At 43.0% G+C, this 12901-nt stretch overlaps 2 protein-coding genes and 1 long non-coding RNA gene across 3 annotated transcripts in view; 1 reads left to right on the plus strand and 2 right to left on the minus strand.

Moving 5' to 3' along the window:
• The window catches only part of LOC311018213 (uncharacterized protein), a gene marked incomplete at its 3' end in the record, with an annotated part of 51273 nt that extends 48754 nt beyond the window's left edge, over positions 1–2519 (plus strand). Inside the window, exons 5-7 of the mRNA XM_084017054.1 lie at positions 1218–1261; positions 1773–1934; positions 2364–2519. Of these exons, the coding sequence (XP_083873180.1) occupies positions 1218–1261; positions 1773–1934; positions 2364–2519 (362 nt within the window). The remainder of the gene's footprint in view (positions 1–1217; positions 1262–1772; positions 1935–2363) is intronic.
• A 2430-nt stretch (positions 2520–4949) lies between these two features.
• Positions 4950–7276, minus strand: LOC311019037 (uncharacterized protein). Its single transcript, XM_084018202.1, has 7 exons — positions 7220–7276; positions 6989–7109; positions 6709–6825; positions 6353–6541; positions 6051–6203; positions 5712–5908; positions 4950–5592 (listed from the first exon to the last, which is right to left on the minus strand). Exons 2-6 carry the CDS (start codon positions 7032–7034, stop codon positions 5712–5714), a joined length of 702 nt encoding a protein of 233 aa, XP_083874328.1. The 5' UTR covers positions 7035–7109; positions 7220–7276; the 3' UTR covers positions 4950–5592.
• A 1584-nt stretch (positions 7277–8860) lies between these two features.
• On the minus strand, positions 8861–12302 carry LOC311019044. Its single transcript, XR_014597778.1, has 9 exons — positions 12232–12302; positions 11940–12026; positions 11483–11690; positions 10993–11175; positions 10806–10904; positions 10480–10712; positions 10219–10389; positions 9561–10135; positions 8861–9430 (listed from the first exon to the last, which is right to left on the minus strand). It is a non-coding gene; the product is annotated as an uncharacterized lncRNA (long non-coding RNA).
• Positions 12303–12901: the final 599 nt, after the last annotated feature.

A 12901-nucleotide genomic window follows, 5' to 3' on the forward strand; every position in this document is an offset into this window, starting at 1 on the left:
AGGAACTTGGATAATGGTTTACCGGTTGACTTACTCAGAAAACATACACTGTGTGCCACTGCACATATAGTTGCAAAAATTGAGTGTAGCGTTAGTTCAGGCAGGCCACATAGTCAAGCTGTGCTGCTCACCTCATCAGCTGATGTGGGCAGGCCATGTCGGACAGGCTCATATCAGCTGGCTGGCTGGATAGGCCAGCTCCTTGTCAGCGGACCATATCTCCTCCTTCTCATTCAATTGGGCGCTCTATTTAAACTGCATCGGTCGGCTATCTGCTTCTGCTGCTTCCTCAGCTTGCTGCTTTACAACCCACCTTCTCCCCAGCTCCTCCTTCTCATTTTGTTCTGGCTTACCAATGTCATAATTGGGTCATTGGTGCTTGCTCTGTTCTGGGGGTCTTGCTGACTCTGCTCAGCAGGGAGGTCCCAGAAAAAGCCACGCCGCCAAAATTAAATTTTGCAATTGTGATTAAGTTCCTTTGTCTGAAGTGGTCCTGGCTGAAGTACATGTAATTACAGGGGTTCATGCTTTGATCATTTTCCCCACATTATTTGCCAAATAGTTGTACGTTTTTATGAGAGATGATTTGTAACAGAAAACACAGGAAATCCATCAGGCTTAATGTGTTTAATTTTACCAAATAACTTTTGTAGTTAGGGTAAAACATGCTAAGCATTATATAACCATTCTGGCTTGCATACTACTCAAGTATTCACAATTGTATTTTTTGTTGTTGCTCCTAATCTAAAAAAATGTACAACAGCTATGTTTTTGTTCACAGATTGCTCTTACCATGCTCGTCTTGAGACTTTTCCCATCAGGAGAGTAAAGAGAGAGAGAGAGAGTGAGAAAGGTTAGACAGGGTAGACAGACACCCATGTAAAATTAGCTAACTCTGTTGCAATTAATTGTAATCATGTACTGTCCCTGCAAATACAAACAATACTTATTTGTTGAAATTCCACGCATTGCACTATCAGTTTTAGAAACATCCTTGTGTGTATCATCTGTAGGGTCTTTTTGAATCACAGATTAAAACACAGTATATACTGAACATATCATTATGAAACAATGTAAATATCAGGAAAGTCCCAATGCACCAACAAAACTCAGTGACTGCAACCACAGATAATAGCTGATTCGTAAGATTGGGATTGATGCCTTTTAGAATAATGATAGATGTCTTTCTTTTTCGTTGTTCTTTACTGTCTTTACAGGGCAAAGCAGAGATGTTGGTGGAGTGGGAGCCCTGTCCAGTTTGGTATGTAATTCTGCAATTTTTCTTAATCTCTCCCTCTATAGGCCTCTGCATTAATACTTAAAGGGATATTCCGGCATAAATTTAACCCATGGTCCAACGCACCGTGACATCGAGTAAGACCCCCCCTCAAGAGATGAAGTCTGCTAACCGCTAGCTTCTCTAGTTGTAGCAACTTTCTACATAAATGTTCCATAATACATTCATTTGCTTCTTTTTCCGCTCCAGAGGTAAGAGCTAATGTAATGTAAAATCAGATGTTCAGCAGCAGGGAACACCCCTATTTATTCGGCATGGTACAATCTTTTTTTCATAACCACATTTTTCGACAATTGGAAGACAAGGTTCATAGTCAAATCAGACCTCTCCGAATCGAATCGTCGACTATTTGAGGTCACCCCTAGAATATTCTGTAGGGTCTGTGCTTGACACATGTTAGAAGTTTAAGCTTATTAGAAATACTCAGCACTCGCAAGCACCAGTAACAAAAAGAACATTTCTCATCTGTTTTCAGTGGCAAGGAGTGGGCCCATTTCTGGCAGCCAAAGGATTCTTTTCAAATTGTTTAAAAATAAAAATGTGTAATGTGAATTTGAGTGTGAGTGTGAGTTTTTGTTTCAATGTGAATATTTTGGTTGGAGCATATATGTCATCAAGTTTCTATCTTGTATTTAAGGTAATGTTTATTTCAAATTAAGATAAGATGGAGAACTCCACATACACTTCACTTTTATTATATGACAGCTGACGTATTACTTGATTTCATGTTCTTGACATTTTTGCTTTTTAAAGTTGGTTACTTTCACAATATGGATAAACACAAGTTGTTAACTTTGTTGCTGACAAAAGGTTATGGCTATACATAAATAAATAAAGATCATTAACAAATGGGAAAAGGATGATGTGAGGCTATTATTTGTTTGACCCTCGCTGATGTCATAGTAAAGCATTTCTATTATATTTCTCACAGTTTTGTCATTTTTGGTAAGGCAAATGCTGCAGTACCTGAGGCACTGTTGCTATGGAGACGCCAACGCCAGAAGTTGCTACCAGAACCTTGCTCCTCTCTCACAACACACACACATGCACTCTACCCCTGTCCCAGTTCAACTCCATCCACAGCTCTGCTGATATCCAGCCCAGGCTGACATCAACATCCTTGACCGGACCTGTTCGTCCAAGTGGCCCCGCTCCGAGTGGCTCCGCGGGCCTGACTTGTGTCACACTGTTCCAGCCTCCACTCGAAGAAGTCAGACAGTAACACATGACATAGTCAGTTATAGCGTGAATACACTTAGGTCTGCAATTTAACTCTGCAAACAGTCATCCCTTGGCGCGGGACCAATGCACACCTGCAGATCCAGAAATGATCATCTCCTATAAATGAAGCTTTGCGCAAATTCATGCAGGACATTGAAGTCATAAGTTGACCCCAGCTGTTGTCATCTGACAGCCAGCTGATTAGTCTCTACCCAATCACATTCATTCTAGAGTGGAGCCTTCAGCGCCAAGTCTAACTGTATAACTTTGTTGCAATAAATGGTTTTAATCAATGACGAGAGTCAACTATATCAAAACATGACCTGTCAAAGGGCAGATTTTTTCAGCACGATGCGAGGAAATAGGCACAGGCCATAGGTACTTCTTCCTTTTGCCACATCCTGCCTATGTGAGGTTGTTTTTTTCTGCTGTGGCCTCAATCAATACAAAATACACATCAAAGCTGGACATTGCAAAAAGAAAATTCTAATGAACCAAAGGGGGGCCCAGTAGAGAAAGTTTGGGAACCGCTGATCTATCCTGTCAGCGTGGGAAAGGGTGCAGTAGCTATAGCCTAGGCTATGCTTATGGCCATATTAAGGAAATGGGGAAATATGCTTACTTGCAAGAATATGTATTTGTATGGGGAAGATTGGGTCTTAACTGATCCAAATTGAAAAATCTGACTGTGTGGAAGGCAAACATCAATATCTTGAACATATTTGGCCATTAAATAGGCCTTAAAAAATGTTGGACTTATTTTGTCTAGCTGGGACCCTAAGGCATCTGAGAAAGTACACCTGAAAGAGGCTTGGCTGGGAGCAAGATTAAAAATGAAATTTTATCGTAGGTGGACAATGAAGACATCATTGGAAAGGTCTTGACCTAGGGAGTAATATATTTCAGAATGGGACATGTGGGTGTTTCCTTCTCCTCAGGAATGACCTTTGAACCTTGAAATTGGGACGTTTTTGAAGGCTCATAAAGCAGCAACAAAAAGTGCTACAGATATGGGATCAACAGTTTTGGAAAGCTCTTGATCTATACTACTATAACCGAATCAGTGTCAATAGGGGGCGCCACTGATTAGGGCCCAAATCTAAAAAAAACATGATTTTACCATGTTGTCAATAAGATGCATAAATTTGACCTATTAAATGTGTTCCCTATACTTAAAACCTATCAACAGCCAACAATATTCTTGGTTATGACTTCACATAATAGAGAAAACACATTGGAACTACAAAACAATATGGCGGAGCATAGCACTGTGTATTGCAACTTCCGGGCATTTCCACATCTTTGTAGTTTTCAGTTGTTAGGGTTTGGTTGATAGATTAGGTTTGAGAAAACATATATCTGGTTACTTTTTAATACAAAAAGTTAAAACTTAAGATATATGGTCATATAATTGGAAAATGTATGTCTGAAAAACATAAACATATACATTTATTACGGTTTAGTAGACGTCTCTCAGACGTGACTTCAGATATGCTTGACTGACGGAGATGCGTTCAGTGGCGGTAGGATTTTGTCATGTTTTCAAAACAGCTAGGTCTCGCTCGAGAGAAACACTGGGTGCGCACAGCCAAAAACTAAAATACTCACCCTCATTCATAATGATTATTAAACCATAACCTAACGTAATAAATCTGTCGGCTGCTGTCCAGTCCGGTGCAATCGCCAGTCTCCCCCCTCCCGCGGGGGCGGTTTGAAAGTTGCCCTTTGTCCAAAGTGGAGGATGACAGAAAGAGTTTCAGTGATAGTTGTAGTTATATGTGTGAATTATTTGGTCTCATAGTGTCATGTTTTAGTGTCTGTATTCATTTTTTATTGAACAGAGCTGCCAGTGGATGCAAAACAATTTTTATCTAATGTTGTATCGAATTGTATAATAGGGAATATACGTGTATTGTACATATAGGTAAGTTAAATGTTCCATAATACATTTTAAGACACACTTATGATATTAAATAAGTGTCAAAGTAACACACACAGAAACAATGCATGACCTCCATTCATGTGCACACAGTGATTTTTATTTCTGAACACTATAGACAATATAGTGGACATGGTATGTATAACTCAGCAATATAGTAAAACGCAGATATAGGCCAACATCTTGAGGATAGTGGGGCGACTGCTTTTTATTGACTTTAGCTCTGCTTTTAACACGCTTCAGCCACATCTTTTAATTCAGAAACTGAAACAACTGGCTGTCAGCCCCTCAGTTATAAGATGGTATCACTCCTTTTTAACAAACAGAACTCAGCTACAGTAATAGTGTTTCTCAGGTAAAAACCATAAGCATGGGAGCTCCACAGGGGTGTGTCAGCTCACCAGTTCTGTTCACACGGTTCCCAAATGAGTGCTCAGCAAGTTACGCACAGAATTATATTTTCAAATACTCTGATGACTCTGCAGTGCTGAGCTTACTTCAGGTGCATTACAACACTAACATTTATCATTCTGAAGTGGAAAGGTTTGTTGAGTGGTGCGATACCAAATTATCTCACAATAAACGTTAAAAAGACAGAGGAGATTATTTTTGATCCCAAAGGAGTCTGCGATCACAGCAAAATTGTCATCCACAACCAACCAGTTGCACAAATCCAGTCCTACAAGTACCTTAGTTTCCACATACACAGAACTTTAACATGGACCACCCGTGTAGACTGCGTGTGTTCTAGACTCCTCCAAAGATTGTACTTTCTAAGGAGACTGCGACTGTACAGAGTTGAGCAGAGAATTATGTTTTATTTTATCAGGCTGTGTTGTGGCCGCAACGCATTGGCTTGTTTTTAATTTGTATGGCCATGCTGCAAAAAAGGCTTTTTAAATCACTCTCCTACTCTGAGTGCCTCAGTTCCCGCTACCACCCAATACAAGAACTCCTTCATGCCTCTGTCAGTTGGTGTTCTGCATTGGAGTTTAAAATATCACTACAACTTTTATGATCTTATTGTGTTTTTTGTAATTCTTATTGTGTGCTTTCTATCTTGTTTTTATGTGTACATGGGTATGTGATTGATGGGTCTGGCAGCGCGGAGTCCAGTCCGTCATACAGCATCAATCTGTGAAAAAAAAAACATGGTAAGAGAAGGTGAAGTCTAACAACAAGCTGTATAAATCATTTACAGGTACAGGTTTGCAAAACAAACACTAGTATACAGTACATACTTGAGTAAATTACCTAAATTGTGATATCCTCTTCATCTTCACTGCTGTCTGGACTGCTGAGGGCACTTTGATCCTCCTCCTCAATGTGAAGATGGACAGAGGCCTCAGGACCTAAAGCAGTCTTGTACTGTTGGAGGACCACTTGCAACTGCTCCAACAGCTCGGACAGTTGTTTTCGTAAGAGACAGCAAAGTCCTTTGTTGCCCTGGTCTACATTTCAAAGGACACAAGACACATTATAGACGCACTCCACAGTAAGATGTATGTCTTCTGTGACTGACACTGACTTCGGCTTACTTCTTTTAATCTTGAAAGCAATTCTTTCAATGAATACATTTTTGTTTCATCTTACCATTCTCAGCCACCTTGTTCTTCAGCTCCTCTGCCTGCTTCTGCAACCATGTGCAATGTTGCACCATCTCCAAAAGCAAAATGCTCTTTTCCTCTTCCAGTCGCATTGTTAACATCACTTGGTCATACAATCTCTTCTTGATTGTGATGTTTTCTGAACACAATAACAGTAAAATTAAAATACACCCACAAACCTAATGGATATTAAAACACTTAATATGTTATTAGCATGATTTAGTTCAGTATACTCTAAGTACAAGAACTCAAAATTAATTCTTATGAAGCTTTACAAAACTGATATACCACTGCCATGAACCTCCCATGGCCACAGAGGGGACACAGTGCTCTCTCCAGTAAATGTGTTCTCCACAGCAGCCACATCAATTGCTGCAGAGTCTGGTACTAGTTCATTGTACTTCTGCATCTCCTGAAGAAGCAGTTTTTTGTCTTCTCCTAGCTTCCTTCGAAGGCGGTGGCGAAACTTGCTGCTGTCTGAAAAGACATTAAGAGCAAGAACATTATCTAGATTATCAAAATCTAAATGACAGTTTAAATAATGGACAGTTAGAATTCATGAATTGCAAGTACATGCATTTGTTGGAATGTTAACACTATTAAATACAGTAGATTGCTTTTATGAACTTGTTTTATTGTTATACCATTCTGACGGTAGAGGGTTTGTTTCCGTTGCCTGACACTAAGGTAGAGCCCCACAATGGACTGCTGAAGTTCGCTCTGCGTGGTGCCTTCAGTGGTATGAGGTGCGTTTGGTGTCTCTATAGAAATAAAAGTTACAGTAAATTCAATATAACAGAACACAGGACTTTAAATTTAAGAGCTTGTTTTGGTCTACATATAAAATCCATTTTAATACAACTTGGTTGTAAAACATGCGATGTGCACTCTCTGCACTGATTTCTGTTATCTGGTCTTGCTTACCTCCAGCTGCCCATTCAACCACCTCAGAGATCCATTGTGATGTCATTTCATCATCCGAGCAATGTAGCTCTGTTTTAAGCTCAGCTAGCCTTGCAGTCTCATCCAGGAGTCGTTGACATGTCTGATAAATAGTGTTATACAATAATCAGGTTAAAGCCCTTAAGGATTAACAAGCCAAGTGAACAACATGTGTCAATACATGACACAACAAAACCACAAATACAGACTTACCTTTACATATCTAGTGGAAAGTGCTTGGTGTAGCGAGGCCCTTTTTTGTGGTTCCACCCCAATGCATGCAGTGTAAGCATGTCCACACGTGCTGTTGAAAACAAATAATGAGTTTATGAAATGCAATCTAAAAAAGGGTGCAAGAATATGGTAAACAGATCAATCACCTGCTTTCGACATGTATTTTGTCGTCAGGGCACAACGAGATAGATTCAAGATACGTAGGGTGGGTCTGGGGGCAGGGCTCAGGAGGCCGGGCATGAGTGCGACCCAGCGGACGGGGCCGCTCAGGAGGCCGGGCATGAAGGCGCCCCAGCGGACGGAGCCGCTCAGGAGGCCGGGCATGAGGGCGCCCCAGCGGGCGGTGCCGCTCAGGAGGCCGGGCATGAGGGCGACCTAGCGGGCGGGACCGCTCAGGAGGCCGGGCGTGAGGGCGACCTAGCGGGCGGGGCCGCTCAGGAGGCTGGGCATGAGGGTGACCTAGCCGACGGGGCCGCTCAGGAAGGCGACGTGGAGCAGGCGTAGGACGGCCCCCCGTCGGAACAGGAACGGGTGACGGCCCCCCGTCGGAACAGGAACGGGTGACGAGCGGACCTCCCGAAGGCTGCGTGGAGCAGGCGTGGGACGGCCCCCCGTCGGAACAGGAACGGGTGACGAGCGGACCTCCCGAAGGCTGCGTGTAGCAGGCGTGGGACGGCCCCCCGTCGGAACAGGAACGGGTGACGAGCGGACCTCCCGAAGGCTGCGCGGAGCAGGCGTGGGACGGCCCCCCGTCGGAACAGGAACGGGTGACGAGCGGACCTCCCGAAGGCTGCGCGGAGCAGGCGTGGGACGGCCCCCCGTCGGAACAGGAACGGGTGACGAGCGGACCTCCCGAAGGCTTCGCGGAGCAGGCGTGGGACGGCCCCCCGTCGGAACAAGAACGGGTGACAGGCGAACCCCCAATAGGCTGCGAGGAGCAGGTGTGGGACGGTCCCCTGTCTGGGCTGGTGCCGGACGTTCCTCCGCCAGGACTGGTGACGGACGGGCCGCCGACTGAAGACCACTGGAGAGTGTCGACCGGGCCGCCGACTGAAGGCCAATGGCAGGGGTCGACCGGACCGCCGACTGAAGACCACTGGCAGGTGTCGACCGGACCGCCGACTGAAGACCAATGGCAGGTGTCGACCGGGCCGCCGACTGAAGACCACTGGCAGGTGTCGACCGGACCGCCGACTGACTGGCAGAGACATGGGCTGGTTGCTTGGCTGAGACGGTGGCGTGGGCTGGTTGCTTGGTTGAGACGGTGGCGTGGGCTGGTTGCTTGGACGGGTAGGCCTCCGCTGGACGCTCCTTGGCCCTCCCAGGGCCAGGCGAGTACCCAAAAAACGGGTTGGGGCCGGAGCTGGGAAGCTGTGCGGTGGCTGAGACATGATCCGGTGGCATGACTGTGACTGCGGCATGAGCTGCTAGCATGGCTGTGGCTGTGGCTGGGGCCTTGGCTGGTTGCGTGGCTGTGGCTTCAAAAAAAGGTTTGCTTGCAGCAATTTGGCGAGCCCTACTAGCAGGATTTGTCATGAAGTCCACATACCATCGTATGATCTTAAGTCCATCCACTGCTGGGTCCTCCTGTGGTTGGATCATTCTGTCACGGTTTCGGGCTTGGAAGCAGGCGTGGACTCGAAAAACAGGAGGTGAGGACCCAAATGCAGTTGATAAAGGGATTTATTTAAATCATGAACTAAATACAAAACCAAACTAAGACAAAAACAAAGTATCAAACAAAGGAGACCACGAGGGCAAAAACGACTATCAAAGAAACACTTACTAAACAGGAACCAAAACACGAAGGGACACGGGAGGCAGAAACAAACAAATCCAAGGACAAGACGTGGGGCAGCAGACAGAGAGTGACAGACAGCGACCTCGACAAACGACAGACGACAATGATCCAACAAGAGACAGGGGAAACACACAGACTATATACACAGGGAGGCAGGGAGCTTACGAGGGACAGGTGAAACACATCAGGGCAGGCATGGTAATCAACACGAGAGGGAGGGGGAGTCAAGACAGCGGAAACAACAAGGACCAGGAAGTACGAGACAGGGAATCACAACAAGGGCAAAATTACAAAATAAACCAGGGAATCAAAATCAAGAAACACAGATCAAAACAAACACAGATCATGACAGTCCCTGCTCCTTCCTGGTTCCTACCACTCCATTTGATCTTTAAGTAAGTAAAGAGGGATATAATGTTAATGCAAAAGGCTACATACCATAGTTGTTAATAAACTTGTATGTTATTACTGTGCTTGTAAACGTTACAAATGCACATGACACAAAAATGTTAAAAATACCTCACACTTAGTTGCATGAGCTCTTGCATGCATAACACTGAGGAACGGCTTCATTTTTGTCAGCTCCTGGAGGGCAGGAAGGACACTGGCAGCTTTCTCCAAGTAGGGCCAATATTTGCAAGCCACATCCATGGCAAAGAATTGAGGCTTGGCCGGCATCAGCTCTTTTTGAAGGTAGAGAGGGTAAGCAAATATCTCCCCCCTGTACATATTAAGAGCTTTCAAAAGGAAGCCATGGCGACATACAGCAACCTCCATCCCCTCTTCATCCAATTTGGAAGCCCTCCTTGAACTCTCCCTTGCTGCTGTCCACTGGGAGTCCCCACATTTTCCTTTTCCATGTCTCTATGACATACAAAACAAACAAATAAATAAAAATAAATGCAATTGGGTCTGCTATATAGGTCATTGTTTCTCTAAATTTAATTTCAGTAATATTTTAGCAATAAAGCTATTTTGTCACATTATAAATATAACTTGCATTTTTCACTGCTTTTTGGATGGCCTCAGTAAATGTGGACACTTCACTGTCTTTTGCCACAAAGAGCCCCTCAAAAAAGGCAGGGTCATCACTGCTGAAGAAGAAAGACAAATAGACAGATGCATTAATCACACAGGAATATAAATGAATCAATAAAAACACTGGAAAAAAGAGCACCTTCCACTTTGGCCAAAGCGATACAGCTTCCTGTTTCCATCTGCAGAAACAGCCAACATTTCAGGTGTGCAGGCTGGGCAGGTGAATTCAGCACCACAGCAGAGTTGGTTTTCCTCAGTATGAAAACTCTAGGAAACTGCGCTGCAGTGCATCTCCATTGATATGTCCAGACTAGAAGATACAGAGAATTATACATTTTTGTGATGTTGTCTGCTTATGTAAATACAGTTTTTTAATATGGTTAGGAACAAATAAACGTACTCTTCCTCCACACTTTGTGCGGTGCTCCAACAACTTTGTGAAGGCCTGTCTGGCAAAACCAGGAGAAATGACCTCCAGTTCCTGGAAGGAGCTCAAAAGGTCCAATGTGTACAAAGTAGACACATTAAGAGATGCCGGCCAATATCCGCTCCCAATGAGGTCCTTTAAGTCAGGAGTCCACAGCCTCTGGCATGTTCCACACAAATATAGTGGCTGATGCAAATCATAACGCCCTTGGAACATAATGCAAATAAACAACATCATGATTACATACCAACCACATACTTAATACACATGATCTGTGTAGTGTAGTGAATTGTTCTTACCATTGATGGTAATTAAAATCACTGGTTTCCCTGGTGATATGATGATGTTTGTGTCCTCACAAGAACAGCATGGTGCCTTCACAGCTGGCAAAATGCATGCTGACAAAAACAAGAAACCACTGCATTACATTATTTGTAACAAGCTAGAAATACATATGGAAAAAATTAGGCTTAGATTGAGACATACCTTGCTCATGGGTGCAATATCCATCCTCCTGTTTCATGATGTGTGTAGTTGGAGGAATAGCTCTAAAAAAAACCATCAATAATGGATTCCCTGTTGGATTCCCTGTTGTGGAGTGGCTGCTTTTTGTGATGCAGTACATCACAGTCGCCACAGAACCACTCCTCGGGAAGACAATCTCTGCACCTAGAAGGTAAAGGCAAAATGATTATAAAAAATGATTTCATGGGAATAGTGATAGGTACTATTAATTCAAGTTAGGATATTCTGAATTACGTGAGATACAAAGTTTTATTTATTTGGGATATGTGTCTCAGGGTTTAGCCCCTTACAGTTGGGCACAGAAGGTCCTAAATAATTTTTTCACATTCCTGTGGGATGCTTCTGAAATGTTCATGTTTTCTACCAGCACAAAAGAAAACATAATTACACACTGAGCACTAATTCTAAAAAAGCCCATCATGGAATAAGTTTAGTATTTAAGAATACCAACCGAATGACAGCAGGCTCATTGCAGAGGCAACACAAAGATTGCCCAACAGCCTCTTTTTCTATGAGGCACTGGAGGTTGTATGGTCTTGACTCTTTCCAGCGCTCCGAGGCTTTCTGCTGACGGAAAGACCAGGATGATGCTGAGCTTCTTTGAGGCTCATCAGAATGACATGATGCCAAAATAGCAGAGAGCCTCTCCATATTTTTTTCTGTAAAGAAAATATAAACTTGAGTTATAAAAGATGATTTAGATAACAACCATTAAAACAATTAATCAACAGGTAGTATACACATATTTTCATCACCATGGAACTGGCTCTAATCATTAGTGTTCTTTGTCTATGTAATACATTGTCTTTACAGTTTAAGGTTTGTTTCCATGTCTATCTTAAATTCAATTATACATGGAGATTTGAAGATTACATTTAAAGTTAAATTCATTCATCACTGTGATTTACCAAATTTTGCCAGAGGACTTGCTGAGGGTAAAGTAGGCAGATCTCCCACACTGGATGACAGGGAGCACTCAGTTGGAGGCTGTGCACCTGTAAATAAGCACATAGAAGAATAAGAATGGGTTAGGGTAGGATTAGGACTGCAATCATGTTTTTTCTACCTACATATTAATTAACAATTGATATAATCAGACAAACTATATTCACATGAAATACTTGGTTACGTAATTAACTGAAATGCCAATGAAAAAATTGTTATCTACTTTTCGATACATCAATAATTTACACAAACAACCTGTAGCTGAGGCTCTGCGTCGCCCACCACGCCTCCCCCTGGGCTTGCCTTGTCCTTGCCTTGTCCTCTTAGACTTTGACGGAGAGTCTCTTCCAGAGCATGGTTTCCTGATCTGAGCTGCTTCCTATGAGTTGATAAAAGTCTTGTCAAACTGATGTGGTTAAAGGTACTAGAAGCAAAAACAGATGACAAATCAAAGCAAACCCCAACATCTACTGAATCGAGGGATTTATGCACTATCCCGCCCTTACCATAATATCGCAATCTGTAGTTAAGGACAGTTACATTGGAAAACTTGCTCTCCAATGTTTTGCATTACATATTTCACTAATGCACTACAGTCATGAACAGTCTGCCTGTGGCCTCAATTTCTTCATTTGTTTACTGAAGTTTTCTCCATAGCTCTAAGTGCAGATATTATTCACTACTGATACAGAGTCAGCATCATCTGGGCCTTTTCATCATTTCTAAACATGCCACAGAGCATGCCTCGATGTTAAATACTCAACTGCCTTGTTTAATAAAACAGTAAAAAAAATCTTCTGAACTCATATTTCTACACACATTCAGTAAGGGATATAATTTGTCACCCACATGTATGGTCAAGTAAAGTATGACGTAAACACTAACCCTGGCTTCAGCGAGAATCTGATTATGCTTCAGTTCAACA

The sequence above is a fragment of the Eutrigla gurnardus genome (genome assembly GCF_963514095.1).
Source record: "Eutrigla gurnardus genome assembly, chromosome: 9".
In the NCBI taxonomy this organism is placed as follows: domain Eukaryota; kingdom Metazoa; phylum Chordata; class Actinopteri; order Perciformes; family Triglidae; genus Eutrigla; species Eutrigla gurnardus.

Excerpts from the sequence above, each read along its gene's own strand:
- LOC311019037 (XM_084018202.1), bottom strand. The coding sequence starts at position 7,034 with ATGACATCACAATGGATCTCTGAGGTGGTTGAATGGGCAGCTGGAG. Across the intron at positions 6,542-6,708 it reads AACCCTCTACCGTCAGAATG|ACAGCAGCAAGTTTCGCCAC; the intron begins GTATAACAATAA and ends ATGTCTTTTCAG. Across the intron at positions 5,909-6,050 it reads GAACAAGGTGGCTGAGAATG|ACCAGGGCAACAAAGGACTT; the intron begins GTAAGATGAAAC and ends TTTGAAATGTAG.